The 24,861-nt window shown below is 38.3% G+C and overlaps 1 protein-coding gene across 1 annotated transcript in view; it reads right to left on the bottom strand.

Annotated features, from left to right (window-relative positions):
• Positions 1 to 245: 245 nt before the first annotated feature.
• The window catches only part of HMCN1 (hemicentin 1), a gene marked incomplete at its 5' end in the record, with an annotated part of 236,014 nt that continues 211,398 nt past the window's right edge, over positions 246 to 24,861 (bottom strand). The window contains 15 exons of the mRNA XM_081947388.1: positions 246 to 1,929; positions 2,616 to 2,742; positions 4,289 to 4,408; positions 6,870 to 7,220; positions 8,377 to 8,505; positions 9,661 to 9,786; positions 10,443 to 10,556; positions 13,411 to 13,545; positions 13,985 to 14,104; positions 14,678 to 14,740; positions 15,782 to 16,019; positions 18,388 to 18,509; positions 19,112 to 19,249; positions 19,791 to 19,940; positions 23,771 to 23,941. Coding sequence (XP_081803514.1) covers positions 1,563 to 1,929; positions 2,616 to 2,742; positions 4,289 to 4,408; positions 6,870 to 7,220; positions 8,377 to 8,505; positions 9,661 to 9,786; positions 10,443 to 10,556; positions 13,411 to 13,545; positions 13,985 to 14,104; positions 14,678 to 14,740; positions 15,782 to 16,019; positions 18,388 to 18,509; positions 19,112 to 19,249; positions 19,791 to 19,940; positions 23,771 to 23,941 — 2,471 coding nt within the window. The 3' untranslated portion in view covers positions 246 to 1,562. The remainder of the gene's footprint in view (positions 1,930 to 2,615; positions 2,743 to 4,288; positions 4,409 to 6,869; positions 7,221 to 8,376; positions 8,506 to 9,660; positions 9,787 to 10,442; positions 10,557 to 13,410; positions 13,546 to 13,984; positions 14,105 to 14,677; positions 14,741 to 15,781; positions 16,020 to 18,387; positions 18,510 to 19,111; positions 19,250 to 19,790; positions 19,941 to 23,770; positions 23,942 to 24,861) is intronic.

The raw sequence follows: 24,861 nt of genomic DNA, 5'->3' as shown, positions 1-24,861 counted from the left end.
TTCAATATAATTATAATTATAATTCAATATAATTATAATTATAATTCAATATAATTATAAATATATAAGTGTATAATGATATCTTTAGTGCAATATATTGCACAAGAAAAAATATCACAATTTGATAATATTTTTTGGAATTCTCATGGCAGCAGTAATCTAGAAATTGAAACAGATTTCAGAAACATTGGATAATAAACAATTTATAACAATCTTGCTATATTTAATAGTAAAAAAGAGCAAGCGAAGTTTTATTTGGTTAGTACCACTGGGTAAACAAAATTCTTTGGTAAAACACTTGGTTTTCTTTTTTCTTTTTCTTTTTTTGAGGGAAAAAAGCCCTTACATTATATAGAGAAAACATACAAGCAAACTTATATATACATATACTTTCATAAAAATAGAATACATCTTGGCAAAAATTACTTCCAGAGTTTATTACCACCTTATACAGTGTTTTGACGTTTAACACTTTTAAAACCAAACTTGGTATTTGGGGTAAGCAAGTTTTAATATAATTTTAAGTTCTTTAGTTAACCCTTGAAGAAGAAAGTTGAATTTCTTTCTTTGCACACTTTTTGTTCCAGGTAACCAGTGCAAAAGCTGACTGTTGATCCTAGCTTGTACATCAAATAAAATAGCCATAAAATGTACTATTTGAGGGCAAGGGCAATTATCTTTCCTGCATTAGGGCTTTATTACAGCTTTATTTTTCAGCCATGTGACAGATGTATCCCCTCTGGAGGACAAATTGGCTACTATTTGTTTGCATTGCCAGCTTGAACAATCAACCAGTGGAAGAGCTTGCCTTCTGAAACTGTGGGTGCCCATCACTGAAGGTTTTAAAGAAAACACTGGATAACCACTTGTCAGAAATGGTAGCGTGTGAGCAGGAGGTTGGACTAGAAGATCTCCAAGGTCCCTTACAACTCTGTTATTCTGTTATTGGGGCTGTGCATTATGTGCAAACAACTGTCTAGGATTCTCACAATCTGTCCTGCTTTTCTTACAATTATATTTCAATTATTACCAATTACTATCTTACCTTTGTGTCATGCCCAGGAAAGTTACTCTTTCCACCAAGTGTTAAATAAAAACTATTGTGATTATGCAAACATTTCTTGATATTTTGTTTAAAAAAAAACACCAACTATACCATATTTATTTTCATACTGTATCATGGACATTATTTTGTTTTCATGTTTGGGAAAGAAATAAAAACATCCTTACATGTTATTCTTTTAGCACTAAATAATTGCCTAATTACTATCGCTAACTAGTTCCAAAGAGTCAGCAGAACAATCTTTGGGAGGTGATTGCTCCAGTGTAATAAATAAAGCATGTGGTAAGATTCCAATGATTCATAGACTACAGTTATTTTTGTCAAGATGGCATTATTGCAACAAGGTTGGCAGTCAGAAATAAGAAACGTAGCACCATTTTCTCCCAAGTTGCACAGTCTCCAACTGTTTAGAGATGAGCAGTCATTCTGAAAGTGGTGACACCCAGCGGGATGTATGCATGTGGTTAACATACTTTGATTATTTGGGGCAAGGCTTCTCCTAGTAAGGATAAACAGACACAGCTATATAGACTATGAAAGTGGTCTGATATTCAATGGTTCCATCACTGCTGTAAGAAAAGGCTCTGACTCTCATTCGATAAGTCTCTGGCTCTCGCAGAGGCCTCGTGGTATACACCACACCCTTCAAGTTCTCATCTCTGAGTGAAAAGGGGATGCTGGTGTCCTCATTCACCATAAGGAAACTGGTCCTTGGGTGCATCACTCCATCTTCAGTATAGGCAACTAATCGGATTAGATCCTGATTGGCAGCAATCCCAAACGGGAGAGATACAAGTTTGTATTCCAAGGCATAAGAGCTCAAGGCACATTCCAAGTCATTGGGCGGGCAGTTCTTGAGGCACGATCTGAAAAGAAACAGTTGTGTATATTAGTCTAGAATTAATCTAATCAATTTCTACTATTCTTTACCTCGCTTCATCAAATCTTATCCACAGTTGTAAAACCCAGATCATCGCTGGTTTGATTGGACCCAGAATATATACTTAGGTGATTCTGTTGATTATTTATATAGAAATAAATCAACAAGAATGTTGGCAGATAAGAATCAGCTTTAAACAGTTTTGCCTGTTTCAAAACACGGCTTAAATAAAAATGTATTCAAATATACATGTTGCCTCTAGCAAGTCTGATTTGTCATGAAATTGAAGTGAGAACAGTTTGCATGAAGCATTCTTATTTTGTATTTTTAATTACTGTACTTCAGTTTACTCTTTCTTATTCCCATGGAATTACCCAGAAGTGGAACAATGTGATGATATGGGTAAATTCAAATAAATGTATATGTTAAGTCTCACAAACTGAGAGACTTTTTAAGTAGGTTGTTAAATTAACATTATCACTGTTGAACATAAGCACTGTTGCAATATCCCTTATTGACCACTTTGCTTAAAGATCGAGTTGTTGGTCCCCAATTGTGCATGCTAAATGAGGACAGTGTGTGTGTGTGTGTGTGTGTGTGTGTGTTATGCTCTACTAAATTACCAAATCATAAAGAACTCCTGGAAAAAATAGAGATGAAGATAAAGCATACCCAGAAAGACGATCTCGTTGGTAGTTTGGAGGGCAAGGAGTTTCTATACACTGATAGCTTCCTTTCATGTTAAAACACATGTGGTTTGGTCCACAGTAGATGTTCTGTTCAAGGCATTCATCTACGTCTGATATAATTCAAAAGGGAGGAAAAATTCAGGTAGGCCATTCATTGATTTCATTTTTTTTCCACTTTGCATCCCAGATAAACAGCACCAATAGGGAATGACACAGAGCGATCATTGTCATGCATATAAAGGAATATTTTATAAAATATGCATATAAATAAATAAAATAAATATCTTCTTTCTATTGGAGCCATTTGCTTCCCACCAAATATATTAAAATATAGGATTAAAGAAAGAAAGAAAAGGCTAACTGTTACAAATTTTAATTCCAAGTGGCCACTCATTTTTTTTTTCCTGTGTCTTGCTATGATTTTGTGTCAAGCTCCCACTGGAAGTCCCAAAGAGTTTTAATTTTTTTAAAAAAAATGAAAACTCTTTGTTGCAAAATTGTGATTCATTGCAGTCATCTTATTCGTGTTCCTATAAGAAACTGTCCCCTTTCCCTATTATCCACTGCAGTAGTGCAGTGGTTAGAGTGCAGTACTGCAGGCTACTTCTGCTGACTGCCGGCTGACTGCAATTTGGCAGTTCGAATCTCACCAGGCTTAAGGTTGACTCAGCCTTCCATCCTTCTGAGGTGGATAAAACGGGGACCCAAATTGTTGGGGGCAATATGCTGACTCTGTAAACCGCTTAGCGAGGGCTGTAAAGCACTGTGAAGTGGTATATCAGGCTAAGTGCTACTGCTATTGCTATTCTTAAAGCTAAAAGTAAAGGTTTTCCTTTCCCAGTTATGTCTGATGCTAGGAGACAGTGCTCATCTCCGTCTCTTAGCCGGCATTGTCCAAAGACATTTCTATGATCATGTCAGAGGTGAGTTGCTGCTGCCTTGGATCAGTTTGGCTGAACTGGTAGTGAAATTCAGGACTGGGTCGCAGAACCAACAGCAACCCAGGCCTGACACTGAACAGGTTCTCCAGTGTCTTCTGCCTCTACGCATGCACAGAACAATTTTTAGTCAAATGTGCATGCGCCAACAACACACGACCGCCATGCGCAAGTGAAGCAAGCAGCAAACTGGTACTAACCGGTTCAGGAACCCACCCCGGATCATGTGGCCAGCATGACTAGATGCCAAGGTGCACAGCCTGCTGTGACCTCCTCACAACAGTGGTACCTATTTATCTACTAACATTTTATTGCTTTCAAATGCTAGGTGGGTAGGAGCTGAGGCAAGTAACAGGAGCTCACCCTATCATGCAGGGCTCGGGTCCCAAATCCAGGCTGTCAGCTTTCGAGCTGAAAAGCTCTGCATCTTTAACCACTGACCCGTCTCACCCCCTACATCTATATTCTTAGTGATGTGCAAAACATACTAATTAGCTTAGTACTCTTTAGTATGAGCAGATAGAAACACTGCCCTACCTTAAAGACAACTCTTGTTAAACTCTCACATGAACAAAGGCCATTATTGAAACGATTAATGCATTAAGATATTTGCTATCTATCACAATATCAACTGAATTTCTAAGGCACTGATGAATTATACTGATGAATTTTAATTCTTGTATTTTAATTTTTCCCCTCTGTCAAGACATTTTCTTACCTTGACATGTTTTGCCATTGGGCATGATTCGGTAACCTGATGGGCAAAAACACTGGTAACTTCCTAAGGTATTCCTGCATTCATGCTGACATACACCTCTGTTCTCACATTCATCAATGTCTGCAAAATTTAAAAAAAAAACCCACCCAAACATTAATATTCTGGGTAAAGTGACAGGCTAAGAAAGGAAAGCTCAATTAAGGATAAAAAAAAGAGAGGGGGCGGTCTAGAAATATGAAATAAAGTAAAGTAAATTAAGGCAGGATTCCAAATATTAAATTCCAACACAGAGACACAGACATATACAACTAGAGTTTGGCTGTATTTAGACTATTTTTTTCTTAGCAAATGCAGTTTAGCAAATCTGAGGAATCCTGCCACAATCAAAGCTTTTGAGGTTGACATATAAAGCTATTTTCGAAGTCCTTTCAACTATTAGACAAGGAGCCTCTTGTCCAATCCTTCAAAAAAGAAAGTAAAGAGAATGTAAAGTTGATAACTGCTAGTTGTAAAAATGTCTGTCAGCACCATAGTATGTCTGAAGAAGTGAGAAGACTCAAAGCCTGAGGTTCAGTCCACACCGTTTTGAAGGCTGGCAGAGATGGACAGAATCATCACTGCCAAAGTTACTTCTGTCTTTTGGAAGCCAGGAGCATAAAATATAACTCCCTAGGGAAAATCCCCCACTGAGTACAAATGCCTTCCTCATAGTCTCAACAAGCTCAGCATCTTTCACTCAGAAAATCAGACATTATTCATCATAGATTTGGGAACTTTTGAGAAGAAACAACACTGCTATAAAACAGAAGAATATGACCTGAATCACCAGGGTAATCCAGCTTGCTTTTATTTAGTCTTTCATGTACTGTAAGACTAGCTCGCAACCATTTCTTCACCAAGGACCTCCTTTAAAAGCCTTTTGTGGCCAAATGGACCATGACCATGGATTCCCCAAAACTTAATTCAAGATTTAAATCATAACATTTCTTCAAGACTTTGCAGACCCACTGTGACAACATTTCACCTTCTCCCAGGGGTCCGCGGACCACAGGTTGAGATCCATTGGTCTAGGATATGGATGCTCTGGCATCTAAACATTTTAAATGTTGGGCAAATGTGCTTCTACTCACATGACCAATCAGCTCATGCCCTTGGGGTCACATCTGCTGTTTGTTTGGGGAGTTATATCTTTTTTCAGCTAACACATGTAGATACATCCACTAAATAAGCAATGTTCTAAGAGGGGAAACTGGATCAGATGGAGATGGAGTGTGGGAGGTTAAACACAAGAGACTAAAGTTCAAACTTATTTTAAGCACTGCATGGGTTCCAATCCAGAATGGATCTAAAACCAAACAAATTCTGTCATGTTGATTGGAAATGGATCTCTTCCATCTTCTTTTGAATAAGAGGGAAAAGAAGCACCTACTAGAAATATCTTAAGATATGCTTTAATTTGACCATACAATGTTTGTTTGACATGTTTAAAAGCTCTCAATGAGATGGAAGAAAGGGCCTATCAACCTAATTTTTACATGTGCTTGTGGCAATTGTATCACACTTTAAAATCATTGTTCTTAATGGCTGCATTGAAAATAAACAATCCCATGTTTGAACCTCTGCATTTTTAAAAGCAATTTCTCCTCCCATTTCCTCCTTATGTTTGCATAAAACTAACAGAATGAAACCATGCAGATTTCACTTAACAACTGCCCTGTTTAACAGCTGTTCAAAGTTACGACTGCACTAAAAAAGTATACTGCTCACAAAGTTACTTTTCTAGTGCAGTCGTAACTTTGAACAGTGAACAGTTCACACTTAATGTTGCAACAACCCTGTGGTCACATGACTGACATTTAAGTACTTTGCAACTGGCAGGTGTTTACAACCATCTCAATGCCCTGTGGTCATGTGATCATCATTCACACATTTTACAGCTGGCTTCTAACCAGTAGAATCAATGGAAAAGCTAGAAAATGAAATTGCAAGTCACAGTCATGTACTATTTTACTTAAAGGGCATGCTTAATTTCTTTAATGACCAGCAGAAGAAGTGATGTCCAAAGTCATTGTGGTCATATGATGTTTCACCTAACAACCATATTGCTTAGCTATGGAGTTTCCAGAACCGAACTGTAGTTAAGTGATTACTTGTACTTTCTTAAGTCCACCATATGCAGTATACATTTTAAGAGCCTGCAGTAATAGTATTTTGAAAGAAGAAGCTCTAAGTTTGGGTCTAATTCTAAGCAATGAAGATCCAGGATATACCTTGCTATTAATAGCGTTGCAGTTTGGAGAAAACAATCAGCTTCTTATTGTACTCATTTTTGGCCACCACACACAACAAAGAACCTTTAAAAATATCTTTCTAATTGGGTAGGAATAAATGAAGAAATACATTTATTCATGTAGACAGGCCCTTAGGGCTTTGAACTCTAACAATGACAAACAACCTGTCTTTGTTGGCAGCTCCTAAGTGGAATGAGCAGCAAAATAAAAACAAAAAGAAAGAATATGCATCATATGTACAGACATATATAGTACATACATATACACACATATACAGGTGTGACATTTACCTATACATTTGTTATTTCTTGCCTCATAGCCTTCAGGGCAAGGCTCTCTAACATTTCTTCTAGTCCTGGCGATGGGAATTCTGCTGTTCCTATACTCTGAGTAGGAGCTGTAGAGATTGGAGGAGTGCCTGATATATTGTTGAGGTCGATAGTTGTCTCTCATGGGGGAGAACTGAGCATAATTATAGCTATTGTAATAGGTGCCATAATTTGAGAACCTCTCCAATCCAGCGCAAGATTTGCCATCACCTAATAAATGTTGTCCAGGAGGACAGATACATTTGAAGCTGCCGGGCATGTTGGCGCACTGATATGCACAAGGTTTAGGCACTTGTTCACATTCATTAATGTCTGCTCATGGGACATGATTCCAAAGCAACACACCATGTAACAAGGGGAAGGAGGAAAAACACACATAAACAAAAAAACAAAACAAAACATAAAAACTCATCAGTCTGCGGAACACGCTGAAATTACAAATGTGATTCTAAAACCACAAAACATAGACAGTACATGCATTAATCTTCTTGTGCAACATTCGATGAAAACCATGAGATCACCCTAGCTAAACATGCACACTTTTACGGCAAATGAAGCGTTCTCTACACACAGTGAACAAAATAGAGGCCTTGCTTTTCCTTGATCTGGAATTTTTCAGTATTTGCTTAACCTTTAAATAGTCACAAGGCTCCTGCAATGACATTCAAGCGTTCTCGGGGTAAACCTACCTGGCACAATGGTACTTTGAAGAAAATTTGGACCAATTTATGTTTTAAAATATATGTCATCTTTTGAATGACAATCAATTGAAATATATACTATACTAAATATATACCTTGAATCTGTAGATTAAAGGAAGCATGTCACTTTTGTGTTAAGATGTCCCATGCTTAAATTTTATTTTGTTTATTTTCTTACTATGATTGCAAAAAAGGCCACAGACAATGTTTTAAGCACACAAACTTTAAAAGGAGTATTAAAGTTTTACGTCAGCTTTTTCCCATACAAGCAGGAAATATGAGTGCCTGTTAGAGATAGGGACTATTTATGGGACACCGTCTCCCATTCCTGCTGCATTATGCCTATTGGGGGAGGGGGGAATGTGCCCCAGGTAAATGTTTAGCCTTTGTGAATAGTTATATTTCCTGGGATTTTTTTGCATTCATACATGAAATTAGAAGCTGATGGGCTTTTCCCCCCACAATAAAAGTCTTAAAAGCTCAGTCCTCTGAAGACTACTAATTTCAAGAAGAATAGTACCTTGAGCTTCCTAGGCAGCTACCAATAGCAGATAATATTCACAAGAATATTATTCCAATTTATTAGGGTTGTGAAAATAATCTGGATTCAAAGAACATCATGTAATTTGGAGCACAAGAGGACAACACGCATCATATAAACTTATCAAAGGCCACCATATCCAGGTTCACGTAGTCCAAGTCACAATTTGCCATTTAAATTCTTATCTATAGACCTAACATTTATTCAATTCCAGATTCTGACTTACCCACACAGGGTCTTCCAACTCCCTGGTATCGATAGCCTCTTGGGCACACACACCGATAACTTCCTTTTGAGTTTTCACAAATCTGGTTGTATCGGCATTGGTGAGTACCATCTTTGCATTCATCGATATCTGATGAGGAACACAACATCTTGCATTACGAAAAAGAAAATATTCATTTTTCTGGATGAGAATACTGTATATACTTATAGGGTTGCAAACCTTCCTCAACTGCTTTTTTAAAAATCATAGTTCAGTTTTGAAATATTTATGTGTTAGTTATAAATATTTATTTATTAATCAGATTTATATGGTTGCCCAGCTCATGGAAATGGACTTTACATGTTAGTCAAATTAGTACCAGATGCCTTCTAAGGAACATGTGAATTATCTTGAATCTGCTCATTTTCACTGCTTATATTCTTAAAAAGTAATGTCAGAATATTTTTCACCAGCAGGAAATGAGGAATAACATGGAAGTGAGCCATGTTAGTCTATGGTAGCAAAATGTCGGACAACTGATAGAACTTGTTCCAATTGACACATTTTATTTAAAGGCTCTGATTTTTGTGAGCTGCAGATCATTTCATCATATATACACACTTGTTACATTTGTGTTGCATTTGTGCTGATAAATAAATAAAGGGAGACTAGTATAGATGTATTTCAAGCTATTTAGCTCTCATAGGCTAGCCATACCCTTACTGGGAATTGAACCTGGGCTGTATATATGTACATATTAGGCAGTTGTAATAGCCACTAAGCCACAGGCTCTCCTCCTTTATCATCTAAGCCAGGGAAATAGGTATGTATTGTGTCACAACTCCTGGTATGCCCAAATATGGGAGGGAGCATAGTGCTTCCCTTTTCTGTCTATCGGCTCACCCTAGGAGCCATCCAGGCAGAAAGCCAAATGCAACACAAATGTAACAAGGCAACATAAAAATGGCTTTCTGCCTGGATGGCTCCTAGGGTGAGCCAATAGACAGAAAAGTGTGTGTGTGTGTGTGTGTGTGTGTGTGTGTGTGGCTATACGGATATGATGAAGTAAGCTGCAGCTCATTAAGGCTAAGGTCTTTTATTAAAATGTGTTAGTTGAAAAAGGTGCTAAAGAGTCTAGATCTCTTTTGTGACCATCATAAGTTCATGTAATATTCATGATTATATTTGGTAATATCAATGATCCATGACTATCATTCACAAATTTGAGAGAAATAGGGTAGGATAATGGAAACAGCTAGTTCTCTATTATATCCTGAAAATAATATGATAACTAAATGTACAAACCTATACATGTTCCATTTTCTGCTTTGGTCATTCCACTTGGACACAGATCAATACATTTATAGCCACCTCGTGTATTCTTGCATAACTGGTCAGGTCTGCATACATTTTGTCTGCATTCATTCACATCTTTTTTTTTTTTTAAAAAAAAAGCAAGATGAAATTAAATAATTAAATTTCACGGTTGCCTCATTTGTTCAAAGGGCAATCTTTCTGTGGCTTCCCTGCCACCCCACCGTCTCCTCCAAAGTAGGAGAGAGATAGCATCTATTCTGCAAGCAGTGGACAATGCTATTGGATCGAGTCAAGTTAGGAGAATACAGATTTTTCCCTCTATTGGGAAAAAGGGAATGGAGAATCACATCAGCTGACATTCTTAATATCTGAATGGAGCAGAATAACTAGAAACTTCAAGGCTGCTAGCAGGACATTTCTCAGGGCTTCTATGTTTAAAACAACCCATTCATCACTGAATCACATGTACTGCTTTGTAGGTAAACTGATCTTGAAGAGAAACGGAAATAGGTAGATGTACCTCATGGATTTTCCCAAATACTTATTTTATTTAAGCCATGCATATTGCAAGTCAAGGAATAATGATTGATTACATCAACACAGTGAAAAACTACACTTCAAAAAGCATGGAAATAAATTGTCTGAATGCTCAGAATCCACTGTGTACAAGTATATTCAGTGACTGTTAAATTTCGGCTATGCTGGGTAAAGTATTCACCCACAAGTGAAAAGCCATTCCAGTCCCACTTTGGATTATGTCAAATTTGTACCCATGCATTTTCTGCCTTTCAGCTGATAGCCTGGATCACATCCACAGTGGAAGCTTCCAATGGTGTTGAAGCAATGTTGATGACAAGGGTGAGACTCTTGGCATTCATTTACATCTGTTGAATAATAATAATAATAAGGACATTTTGACCTATTTCTTTGCATCCAGCTTTGTAATGCTAGAAAACTACCTGGCATTTTTGCTGCCAAGCAGAAGCAAAACCCAGGAGGAAGAAAGGATGACTTCTAGGTTTAGTAAAGATTCCCTTTGCACGCATGTGCCAGTCATTCCCAACTCTAGGGGGCAGTGCTCATCTCCGTTTCAAAGCTGAAGGGCCAGTGCTGTCCGAAAACGTCTCCGTGGTCATGTGGCTGGCATGACTAAATGCCGAAGGCGCACAGAATGCTGTTACCTTCCCACCAAAGGTGTTTCCTGTTTTTCTACTTGCATTTTTACATGCTTTTGAATTGCTAGATTGGCAGAAGCTGGGACAAGTAACGGAAGCTCACTCCATTACAAAGTGCTAGGGATTCGAACTGCTGAACTGCTGACCTTTCTGATCGACAAGCTCAGCGTCTTAGCCACTGAGCCACCGCTCAGCACTTCTAGGTTTATTACATCATAAAACGTGTACTGTATGTCTTTGTAGTGCTTTGTGGTTGCCCAGGTTTGTCATTTTTCACTCCTCTATACCACTTGTCTATATTGCAGGAAAACTCCTTATCCAAGGAGTCAATGCCCCCATGTCTCTGGACACACACAAGCAACAGAGTATGTGCTTCTCCAATGCCTGTATTATAGACAGATATGTCTAATCCCCAGTTTATCATTATTGTTCAAATATACAGACTTCAAAATTCTACACCTCCCTTCAGCTTTCAGATACCAATTTCCTCTAGAATGTGTACTGCAGGTTCTGTGCAGCTCTTAAAATCCATCAGAAGATGACCTATGCCCATGATCGCGAACCTATGGCACACATGCCACAGGTGGCACACAGAACCCTCCCTTTCGCCCCAGCTCAGCTCCATCGTGCATGTGTGTGCACCTCCCACCGGCCAGCTGGTCTTTGGGTCTCTGCCACACATGGGGCGGGGCCTTCCCTGATCTCTACAGTTTCCTCCCAACGCATCCTACCTTTCTCCCCCTCAGTGCGCCCTAGCTTTCTCCTGCATTCCTGCTGCCCGTGCCTTCCCTCATCTCCGCAGGTTCCACCCGCCGCTGGTGCCTCTCCGTGGCAGAAATGAAGGAGAAAGCCTGGGCACGCTGGGGAGAAACTGCAGAGAATGTGAGCTCCCCCGTGCCCTGTTTTGGACCTGAAAAGTCTCCTGCACCAACCTGGAACCCAAAATGGGGGTAGGTGGGATCCATGCGTGGGGGGGGGGGGGCACATGTGCGGGGGAGCGCATGCATTGAGTTTTGGGGATTGAGGTACACGCGTGCCCTTTGGGCACTCGGCACCGAAAAGGTTAACCATCACTGACCTATGCCATAAACCAGACTAAATAAGTCTCTAGTTCATCACACTGGAGTGTTTTGTAATTTGATAGATATAACCTGTCACATGCTAACTTTATACTCTTCTACATCCCTTTAATGTTCCTACCCTTCCGTTTAGATTTTTTGTAGACTTTTGTTATATATACTTTATTGTATATATTTCAGCTTTTTAAAAATTATCATTGTTTTAGATTTTGATATACCTTTTATCTTTTAATTGATTATATCCTACCCTTTTTATGAGGGTCTATGACATCAAGCATGGATAAGTTAAAACTGGTTTTCTTTTCAGGTTAATTGTCAGGTAAGAAGAATCAGAGCCATACGTTAAGTTGCAGTTAATAAGATTTATTGCTTAAGGCAGGGGTGTCCAAACTTGGGAACTTTAAGACTTGTGGACTTCAACTACCAGAATTCCCCAGCCAGGCTGGCTGGGGAATTCTGGGAGTTGAAGTCCACAAGTCTTAAAGTTCCCAAGTTTGGACACCCCTGCCTTAAGGCTATAGACAAGATCTAGTTAACTGTCAATCAACATTAAATTGGTGGTAGATAAGAATCAATAGAATTCAAGGGGGGACTGGACTTAGATCACTAGTGGGAACGTAATGACTTCAGATTGATTCCTCTCTTGACTCCAACCCCAGGCTCTGCCTCTTCTCCTAATTAGCAGGATTAGTGCACTCAAGCATTAAATCTGGGAAGTAATATATGTCAGACAGTGCTAGTTAAGCCTTAGAAGACATTAGATGTTTAGTATGTCCTGTCTGTTTGCCCAGGACAAAATCATCTCTGAATGGAGACTAGAGGGCAGACTCACAACAGTCTAAAGTGGCCAATAGGAGCTCAGTAGATCCTGATGCCTGACCTCATCAGCAACCACATTATTGTTGGAATATGCTAGGAGATGTCCATAGCCAAAATTTTAGTGGAAAAAGAGAAAAAATACTATTTTTCTAAAAGCAGCCGTGGGTTGGGAATGAGATAATGTTATGAGTGGTATAAAAATCAATTACTAAGCCATGTTTGTGCCTCAGGGACATAACCATGAGCCCAAAACATTGCCTAAGTAGTAGCTAAGTACTTGTGGACAGCAGTCCCAAAAGCAAATGCTTTGAAATTGAAGGCTGGAATTGCCCCATGAGAATGGTACAATGTAATGTAATGATCGTTGAAATGTCAGCTCAATGCAATTGTAAGGCACACATTAAAAACTTGTGAATGAAATCAGAAAGTTACTAGCATATATTAACCCTAGCTCGTCTGAATGGAAGATTATTAATAATATTGGATATTTGGAAATTATTTTAAAAAAGGATCAGAAAACCACATTGTGAGAAAGCAAAATCTCAGTACATGTTTTTCCAATATTTCTTACTATTCTAGGGAACACCTTATCCCCATGAAAGTATTATTTAATGAGCCTTAGGCCCTTTAATGAAAGTGTTTGATACATTTTGTCATCTCCATACCTTGGCAACTCAATCCACCTGGTGTTCTTCTAAAACCAATTCCACATTGAATCACACAGCGATATGAGCCAATAATGTTCTCACAGTCTTCGCCAACCACGCATGAATGCCTCCCTAAGGCACACTCATCAATATCTGCATTAAATAGCAATACAAAACTATAATAAAGTTCAAATGGTAATACAGGCTCTATTGAAGCATAGACATATCTCAATATATCATCTTGGGAGAAGCAGCATCCATTTTCTCAGGAAAAGATAGTATACAGAAGAAGCTTAAATGGGCATAATAAAAAAAACATATTGAAGCTTATCAGCTATTGTGCTACTTTCTGGTCTTAAGAGAAAAGCCATTTTATTATTTTCAATTTATGGCTCCTTTATTCTCCATTGTTGTTTCTGGGTCCCCAATTCCCTAATTAAGAGCAACCATCTACCACAAATAATGGCTCATGAGATAGAACTGGATTGGAGAAGATATAGTGTTGCCTCACTCTGGAGAAGCTACTCCTTGGTCTCACCTAGATTTCAGGGTCACCAATTGCCCTCCAAGAGATTTCAGAAAGTGATCTTACCTTGACATGCTCTTCCATCTGCTGATATAGTGAAACCCTTGGGACAGGAGCAGTAATAGGTTCCTACAACATTGTGACATATATGGGAACATGGTTTCTGAGTTGTACACTCATCTTCATCTAATGAGGGGGAAACAGAATAATTAACAGATATCTAAGTACCTAAGAGTACAATCTGTAGGCCAACAGCTGCATGGAGTCTGCTAGAGGTTTCTTTCACGCCCACATATTCTATTCCCCACAACAAGAAATTCCCACAATGCTAGCACCATTACAATAATAGTAAGGAAAATAAACCAGAAACAGTCACATTGAAATTCTGCCCAGGTTGATGATGCTGTTTGAACTCACTCATTATCAAGCAAGTCAGAAAAGAAAAATAAACTTAAATTCAGTTTGATTTAAAAGAACATGTTATATGCTAAAGCTAGGAGCTCCACATTGTAAAAGCAAGTTTCAGCATTTCAGATATACTTGCCAGTTTATTACCTCAGGCAATTTTGGAATTTTCCACCACTGAAAATAGCCCTTAAAAAAAAATCAATAAACACCTGGAAGGACATTTATACCAACACTACTTTACTATCTTTTTGTTTTGATAGCTGAAAGAAGAAAAAACAGTCCATGAAAGAGGAAGAAGAATATATGGTTTGCTGCAATTTTTGCAATGGTCAGGTTTGTGGATTCTCTCACCTGAACAGTATGGACCAGAGGAATCCAAACTAAACCCATTAGGACACTGGTTGCTGTGATCTCCTGTGGAAGAAGGGAATGGCTAATCAGATTAATATAAATTGTTACTCTTATCTTTCAGAAGACAACCACTTCAAAGATGGAAGACACTTTTTAAAATTGCTCCTGAGGTAAGAATTAGAACTGATGGATGAAATGGCATGGGAACAGATTTTAATTACTGAAATCATAATGATAAAACAGTTCTCCACATTGGAGCAGATTGCAGTGAAAAATGACAGGTTCTTCTTTATTAGAGGTATTTCATTAGAGGCCAAACTGCTGCCTGTCAAGGTTATCACAGCTGCATCTTACATTGCAAATTCTTTGTTGAGAAAACAGTTGGGCTAGTGGAATTTCAATTTTTTTTCTATTAAGGCAGACCTTAATAGACTTGCTGTGCATCTTAGTTCAAAAAGTTTTTATTCAGAACTAAAATATTTACCCCAAAAGGACATGATGTGTCTCTATGAATCACATTTTTAAAAATTAAGTCCAAAATAACATTTGTATTGACTGTAAGAAAAGAACATCACCCCCAAACAACTGCAGCTACCAGGGCAAATGTCATGTTTAGAGGAGACATTTTGTCTTCATTAGTATTGAAAAAAGGTAACTTTCATTCTTTTGGGAAGATGCAAAAGGCTAGCATGAATTAAGGAAATTTATCCTAGCCAATGACCAATTTGTGTTTGGTACTCCATTGTTCAATGTCCCCAAAATTGCCTGGATAGATTAGGTCATAACTTCTCAAAGGATGATTGTATCTTGAAAAAACTTTATTTACAAAATAAGCAAACGGTAAGATAATAAAACTTTTATGAGTGCATGATTAGTCTCAAACATCTAAATCTGTGTGCAACCACTACAAAGGTTTTTTTTTAAAATTTGAACTAGTCTTTATTTAGTTAAATATAATTATATTAAGCTTTAGCATATGGATTCTCATTTTACTGACACTTTTTCACATGTGATCTGACCTAAATTGTAAAGAAGGAAAAGGACAAAACATATTTTAAAAAATAAATAAATAAAGTGTGTATCTACTTTTCTCAAAATCCATACCTTTTGTAATGGAAGCAGCAATTTTAAAAGTCAGAGCTTCTTCGTGTGGGTTGTATTCTGTTTTAATAGAAGAGGCTTGAAGTGTTTCAACCAGGAAAGGCATTTTCCCACGATTCTGATCGTAAGTAATGGTATGGTTCCAGGTGTAAGGTAAACTGACACCATCTATGCTAAAGAGTCGAGTGGAGTAAGCATAAAGCTGACCAGGGCCTGTTTGAATGTAGTCTTCTGTATAATCCTAAAGTGAACATCACAGCTTTAAGCTGAAGAAACTGCAAACAGAATTCTTCTTGTTCAGCATGCAAAAATTCACAATCGTTTAAAATTAAAGAAGTATTGCTATCTAAAACTTCAAACGATACTTATGTAGATATATGGTTTAATAAATTGGTGAAATTGATACTGATCCCAATTACTTGTTTTCCAGAGGAATGACGTCAGTGTTTTTTTCTCAGTGCAGAAATTAATGGCAAAAGCCAAAGTTCCGTGTTTACCTCTGACTTTTGGAATAAATGAGAAATGTACTTTAAGGCACCAGGCTAAAAATTGGGGTGGGGGTAGAGGGGATGGAACTGTAGGTTTTAGCCCTTTCTTGGACACAAAGCCATCTCGGTGACCTTGGGCAAGTCACGCTCTCTCCTTCTGAGGAAGCAGGCAAGGGCAAAACACTTCTGGGAAAATAATTACTTTCATACCCACAGGACTAGTTCAGATAGCCACATTTGTCTACATATTTGAAAATATCCAGATTTCTTGTTACTAATTGTCCTGCAGTGGAACATTGATAAAATATATACTAAGGTACACTGGAAAGAAATTCAGCACTACCTTAGGGAAATCAAGAAGCAGAAGATGAATATTTTATTTAAAAAGAGGAAAGAACACTATCTGGTGCTTTTACACCCAAACCTGAAAACAATTCTCAAAGATTCATTTATCCTTTCACAGTAGTCAGTACCCCAACAACATAATATGACACCAGTGATTTATTTATTCCCAGTGGTTAACTTTTGTTGGGACAGTAATAAGTTCTTTGTGCTAGACTATTAAACCACATTTCCCAGAAGGCAGAAATGTTCTTGGTCTCATGAAGAGTAAGATACCTCAGCATCTCCCTCTGCTGGAAATAAAGAAGTATAGGTAATTTTAAAAAAAATTGAGAGCAGAACTTGGAAGAAGCTTGAAGAAGGAAAATGGCAATTAAAATGGCTTTTATCATCTAGCCAGCAACTTCTGATTAATGTAGGCTCTCTTCAAAGCTAGAAGGACTCAAGTAATTGAAGCAGATGAACAATTGATTCAGGAGGTTTCTATTTCTGTAGAAATAGGCACACTGCTCAGGGAGAAATATTGTACTAGATATTGTACTAATATTAGAAACCCACAAGCTCGGAGAATGAACCTTCACCCTCATTAGATTTCATTTCTGGTTTTTGAGACTTTATAACAGTACACTCTATCTCATGTTCTTATTTCTCTGTGCAAATTACAGAAGTGTACTTCAGGCTGTGTTCGTGATTTTTAGAATGCATAGATCACTGTTTTTCATTACAATTTCTTGAATGTTTTTTTAAAGTAAGTTATGTGTTGTATCAGTGAGATCTACAGAACTAGATACTTTATTTGCTTCAACACTCAATGTTTGGGTTTTAATATTTAAAGTTAAAAACAAGCCACAATAATACAATATGGCATAAAGAGAAGGTGTCACCATGGAAACTAGATCCAATTTTGCAGTTTGATTTTTTTACATTGCCAAAAAAAGCAGCCCTAGGAAGGACTACTGTATCTCTCTTGCACACCAGAATTAGGAAGTGGACGTCGCCCTTTATCAGTAAATAAGAAACAAATAGATGTTATAGGATTATAGAGACTCAATGGCTGCTAGACAAAGCAACTGCTAAATAGAAGCACCAATCTTTAGCATATCTTTAGAATGGAAACAATCCACCATATAAAAGCATGTTTATTATGAATTATGTTTATTAAATATTGTTCATTAAATGCATGATTTGGCATTTCTAAACACAATATTTTGTTGCCTGATCAGTCTTTGGATAGTGCATTCTAATACATTTTAGACAATTATCTTCATGGGAATGTTTCACCATACTACATCTTTGCCAAGTTTCAGAAGTCCTAAAGAAGCCAAAAATTCTCTCTCTCTCTATCTGTGTGTGTATGTGTGTGTGTGCGCGCACACACACGCACACACACACACACACACTGTTTCCCTGAAAATAAGACTTCCCCAGATAATAAGCCCAATTGGGCTTTTGAGCGCATGCACTAAAATAAACCCTCCCCAAAAATATTGCAATACAGCAGCAGCCATGAGTGACCACTGCTTCCTGCACCTCAAACATAATAAGACCTCCCCGAAAAAAAGGCCAAGGGCTTATTTCGGGAGTCAAAAAAAATAAGACCTTTTCTTATTTTCGGGGAAACACGGAGTGTATGTGTGTGTGTGTATGTACACACACATGCACACACACACACACACACACACTTTAATACGACATAGAGTTGGATATGGTTGAAATCTGTATATAGCAAGGAATGTCTTAATAATTTATACCTATGATTGCAGTAATGTCTTGACTTACTTTTACATTAACATCAGCTGTTGACTGTAGCGGTAGTATATGGCCACTGATGACAACATCCAACAGTAAATAACCATCTGAATCCAAACCACGGGCAACATGAGTCATTCGTACTAGCTCCCCTATGGATTTCAACAATAGTTCTGATGAGTGAATGATGTGAGCATGGGGTATATTTTCATAAGACACCTTAAGTGTGAAATGAATTGACATAGAACATTTAGTCTGAAACTAAATGGCTGTAAAAATGCATTTCTTGAAATATATATTTGCTAATGATTACAGAAAGGCTTCAACCCAAAAATACCAAAATCATATTTATTAAAGATTTAAAAAAAAATAGAGGCAGTTATTAATGTCTTTCTGCCTCAGTTGCCAATTTGCACCAAGCTAATAATTTCCATTTTATTCAAATTGTTTCATACTTTTCATACTAGTTTGTGGATTCTTTTTTAAAACCATGAATTGAAAGTTGCACACATTTTATTGTACATATAAACATGCATATTTTAAAACATACTTTTTTTTAATGTACGGATTTTGTATACATTTGTTGTTTGGAAAGTATAAAGGAGCATTTGGCTATCAAGGTGTTATTGCCCTTGGGTTCATTCTGTAAGTTCACTTCTTCCTAGAATCATATGCAAATTAATTGTCAACACTTCTAAAAGAAAATAATTTGGATCTTATGCAAAAGAAACATCTGTGTCTTATTTTTACTAACCAGTAGCAAATTCTACTTGTGTTTCCCGCTTGAAAACTGCACTGGTGAGCGAAAAGCCATTCACAGCTTCTCTAATTTCCTTGGCTGTTATCCAATAAATAGGACTCAGAATAGAAACCAGCACTCTCATTACAGGACCTTTAGGAGGAATAACATTATGGTAAACATAGCATCTTGATATTTGTATTTTTTGGAAAATATTTTTGTTAATCACTTCCTAGAAACAACTGCCTCTCACAAAACTTGAAGATCCTGAATATTTTTTTTCTTTGTTCATGACTGCCATAAATAATTTATAAAAAGGATAGAATAAATCAACATTACAAAGAATGTATTGATAGAAGCACAAGGATCTCAATGTATTTGCCTGCTTTCTGGTGTCCCCTTACTGCTATTGAATGTCCTGGTGGCCTTCTACACAGACAGAATGCCATTTGAAACCCACACAGGCCCTCAAGAGTCTGAACTAGTTTTGTGCTGTGCCATTTTCCTAAATGCCTCTATGCTCCTGGGAAAAATAAGATGTGCTCTGTATTTATGAAATCCTGATAATATCTAGTGTTGTAGCCATGATAAACATAGATCTTTCACGTTGATTTATAATATTAAGACTAAAACAAATGGTGCAAATCTGATACATCTAAACAAAATCTTGAATGCAGAAAAGGAACAGCTGTACCAAGATTCCAAGGGATATTTGTAATTTTGGCTTCTACACTTGTAATATCCTCATCTGGACCATCTATTACAGTAGCATTCAGGAAAGCAATTCCAAACTCAACATCATTAATATGTCCAATGACGCTTCCTCTTGCATGTGAGGGTCCACCTGCGGGAGGGGGGGGGGAAGGAAAGAAAAGCCAAAGGAAGCAGTTTTATCCAAAATACACAACTAAATTCTAGAATTCATTTTCTGATGATGGTTCTACAAAGAAAAAAAAACAACTAGACAAATTCACAGAGAGAATTGCTATCATTGGTCAAGAAAATAATGCCAAGAAGCATACGATTCTTAGTGGCTTGATGTTATTGCAGTGTTTCTCTAACTTGGAGACTTTAAGATCTGTGGACTTCAACTCCAAGAATTCCCCAGGCAGCTTGAGGTTGATAAATACCGTATTAGTGCATTTATGGATTTCCCATTGATATCACAAATGCTGGATTAGAGAACCATTTTTTTTTTACTGTACGTCTCTTTATGTTTGGTCTTTATGTTTCCTGTCTGGGAAAACTCTTACACTCAAATCATATATGGGTTTGGGTGTCAAGTGCTGGTGTGAGCCCACAGTGCTCTCCTTGTTAGGGTACCATAAAATTAAATTGCACATCTATCAGACTTAATCATTCTACCGGATCAGGTGCCCCTGGAGGGATATCATTTTATGAGGTGCAAAGTCTTGTAGGTGAAAAATGATTCTTGTTTAACACTGCTTGCTAGTTCCAACATAACAAAATGTGGCGGGAAGGAAAGTAGAGTAAGCTCCTAAAGGAATTCAGACAGGGTTTATGCCAATATTTGAGTAGGAAATTAGCCAAACCACCAGAGTATATTAATCATTCTGACAAGTGAAACCACTTTGTGTTCTTCTGCTGCATTTTGAGGAAAAACATTCCAAGTATTGGCCACAAAAGAGACATCTCTGTTTTTTCAAACCTCATCAGATTTTTGTAAGTTTGTGTTTACAAATTTACAAGTTTGAATTGGATAAACAAACATCTTCACTTGGATTACACAGCATTTTAAATAACTTTCTAACATTTAAAAAACTTTCTGTATCGTTCTAATAAAAAAGAAGCAATAAGTAACCTTTAGATTAATTTGCAAAATTTTGCCAGGAAGTTTGAATAGTTTCCAAATTCTTCTTTGAGTTTAGCTGAACATATTCACCTCAAAAAATAGTCGCTTAGTAAAGCAAAGGATAGCAGATCTGCAGGGAAAGAACTAATTCTAAGATTCAGTATATCTCTGCTAGATTTATGAAAATAGAATATGCTAGTCCAGTGATGGCGAACCTATGGCACGCGTGCCACAAGTGGCACGCGGAGCCATTTGTCAGGGCACACGAGGCGCTGCCCTGTTAGCTGGCCAGCGCGCATGCGCGCGCTGGCCACCTGACTTCACCTTTTTAAAAGCTATTTTTCGCCTTCCCCAGGCTCCAGAGGCTTTATAGGAGCCTGGGGAGGGCGAAAAGAGCCCCCCCGGAGACTTCAGGGACCATCCCTGAAGCCTTCGGAACGCTTAAAACCACCCTCCGAGCAAACCGGAAGTGACTTCCGGGTTGCTCGGAGCGTCGTTTTAAGCGTTCCGAAGGCTTCAGGGACCGTCAGAGGCTTCCCTGATGCCTTCGGAGCGCTTAAAACGACCCTCCGAGCAACCCGGAAGTCACTTCCGGTTTGCTCGGAGGGTGGTTTTAAGCGCTCCGAAGGCTTCAGGGAAGCCTCCGGATGGTCCCTGAGCCTCCGGAGGGTCTCGGGGTGGTCAGGGGAGCCCCTGGACCCTGGGGAGGGCGAAAAAAGCATGTAAAAATGGGAGGAGTCACGCGTTGTGCGCGCATGCGCACTGTGGGGTCGCACGTTGCATTATGGGTGCGGTACGCCCACACTCGACCCCCCTGCTCTCCCCCCACTTGTGGCACGCGAGCCAAAAAAGGTTCGCCATCACTGTGCTAGTCCAAGTGCTTATAATACCAGAAAATATCAAAGATCTGCTGCAGTATTAGAAGTCGTGCTCTACTGTCCTTCTGTTCAGAAGCTTAGTAAATATCCTGAGTAAATCTACCCACTGAGTCAGTAACATAATACAGGAAGTCCTCATTTAATGACCACAATCAGGACTAGCAACTTGGTTGAAAATCAAAATGCAAAGTTTATAAATGTGTGTATTGGTCACAAAAAGGTCGAACAAGATGATGCACTGTATTCCTGTTTCAGCTCTAGTACTATAAACAAGTATCCTTTTCACCATCTACTAGTATTTAATTCACAATTTTTTGGATTTTTTGTGTGCTGAAATATATATTAAATAAGGATCACAGGAATGTAATTCTGTATTCTCCCCAGGAGTAATCACATAATATTTGCTAATTCGGTGTTTGTGCAATTTTGTAGAACATAAGTGAGAGGAGACACTAAATTGTGCATTGAAATAAATAAGTTTGGGACATCAGGTTTTATATATGAAACACATCTGCAAAACTCTTTCTTGTGTTTGGCTTTGCCCTGACAGCCTTATATGAATCTTTATCTTTTTATTTATCTTTCTATTTTTAAGAATTCTTAAGATGCCAATGGTTCAACATTTTGGCAGTTTTGACAAAACTTAATGCTTTCTACCCTATTTGTCTTCAGGTAAAGGACCTTTTATGGTCCCTAGCTATGGACTTTTCTTAGCTATTTTCATTTCCTTTTTTATGTTCTTATTTGAACATCAAATTCAAGATAAATATGGTTGATGCTGTACCTCTCTATTCTTTCTTCCCTCTGCAACTAAAAGAGGCACAGGCTAAGTGTCTTCCAATCTGTATTAATGTGCAAGATGATTTTTTTTTGATAGAAAACATTACAAAAATAATAATGGAAATAATCAATACAAGAAAAATAATGGAAATAAACATTGCAATTGCACCAGCTCTGCACTATTTAGAATCTAGTTCAGTTCTTAAGGATCTAAATAGCAACGGATTTACATTACAAATTTCAACATATGTACCATTATACCATTATAATAGTGCTGAATGTATTCAGTGAATAGACAGGATCAGCATTCATTACATAATGTCTTCAATAAAAGACAAAGATTGGACAATAACATCTTAAGTTGTCATTTGACTTAGAAGAAACTTTTACATTTCCTCTTAAAGCTGCTGCAATTCCAGTAATCATTAATCTATCCACCTCATACTGTTTAAATCCAAGAATCAAGACTCATCAAAGCAGATTAGGACTCAGAATATACTTTCTTCATGCATGGAAAGTAGTAACCAATAATGAGTTGCAGTGACGTGCGGTGAGGTTTATGGCTGGTGAGGCTGGTGACATCATCAGCGCGAGCTGCGGTCCCCTTCATGTTGACTCAGGAATGCGGGGAATGGGACAATGTGTGCAGGAGGCTGAGGCAGCTTCAGCCTCCTGCATACATGGTCCCATTCCCCGCATTCCTGAGTCAACATGAAGGGGACCGCAGCTCGCGCTCCCCGCAGCTCGCACTCCACAGTCCCCTTCATGTTGACTCAGGAAGGCGGGAAATGGGACCACGTGTGCAGGAGGTTGAAGCTGCCTCAGCCTCCTGCACACATGGTCCCATTCCCCTCCTTCCTGACTCCTGAGTCAATATGAAGGGGACCCCAGAGCGCGCTCCGTGGGACCGCGGCTCACGCTCTGCGGTCCCCTTCATGTTGACTCAGGAAGGCGGGGAATGGGACCACATGTGCAGGAGGGAGGCTGAGGCTAGAGGAGCCTCCTGCACATGTGGTCCCATTCCCGGACCACGTGTGCAGAAGGCTCCTCAGAGCCTTTTCCCTTTTCCCTTTTTTTTTATTTTCATGATGAGAGCGGTGAGGCTCTGCCTCCCCTGACCGCACGTCCCTGAGTTGCCCATAACATAAAGTGCTTCTCCTTCCCTCCAGCATTTGAGACATAAACATAGGTGTGCACAGGTACCTGGACAAGCCTGAATGTTACATCTGGATATTTGAGTCCCATCTCCAGGACAAGGACGTCCATTGTTAGAGACAGGTGGATTGCTGCACAACCGTGATCGGATCTTTTCCCCTGCTCCACAAGATGCTGAGCATGTACTCCAAGGCTGCCATGGACCCCAGTTTCCATCCACTGCAAACCGATACAGAAGCAAAATAAAAAAAAAAAATAACAATGTTTCATTAATGCTTCTCAAGAGTTTGGAGTTGTTGTTTTTTTGCAATGACAAATGCAACTATTATACAATTATTATGAATAATATATATTAATAATTATGAAAGTATTACAATTATTGCTAATCATGCATAAATGAATGAAAGGGCTATCAATAGTCAAAAGGTAGATGAATGGAGATCAAATGAAATCTAGGATTGAAATAGAGCAGGCTAGAGCAAGAATAGGAGCAAGAATAGGCAAGGAAAGGAAGTGGGGGGATGGAATAGAAGATTCCTCACTTACATACAGTTCAGGAACTTTACTCACAATCTTTAATATCTATTTCAGAACACACTAAAATTGCATGCACATTCACACATCTATTTTGTGTAGTAAAATAGTAATAAAGAATATATATGATGGATGTTTGCAAGTTAAGAAACAGGTACAGCAGGTCAGTCTCTTCAAAAGTGGGTTGATCTCATCCATCCCCATGAATGGATTTTATACATCCCTTATTTTTTTTCCTCAATCAGGGTCTGGGATGCAAAATGCCTTCATGCTATATAAAGCAAAATAGTCATTGCAAAGGGGGGCGTAGCACCTTAGTGTCTGTTCCTCTTTGCAGCATTATTTTGGTTGGAAACAGAGCTATACTCCAGCAACATGTAGATTGGTACAAAAGAAATAACAACCAATAGCTCATTCACAAATATCCAGATTTCAAATCCATCAGAGTTTGTGAAGAATTTTTATCCCTATGAACGGGCAGGGTCTTATGAGATAGATCTTCAGTTCTGGTGTGCTTCTATTGTTATTGTTAGAAATAACCTCATTGTTTTGCAGACATCCAGAATATTGTATTTCCTACCCGACTGTCTGTCTCGACCTAACTC

The sequence above is a fragment of the Natrix helvetica genome (assembly GCF_964273705.1).
Source record: "Natrix helvetica genome assembly, chromosome: 3".
Classification (NCBI taxonomy): Eukaryota; Metazoa; Chordata; class Lepidosauria; order Squamata; family Natricidae; genus Natrix; species Natrix helvetica.
Note: the sequence above shows the minus strand (reverse complement) of the source record. Positions and strands in the feature narration are given on the sequence as shown.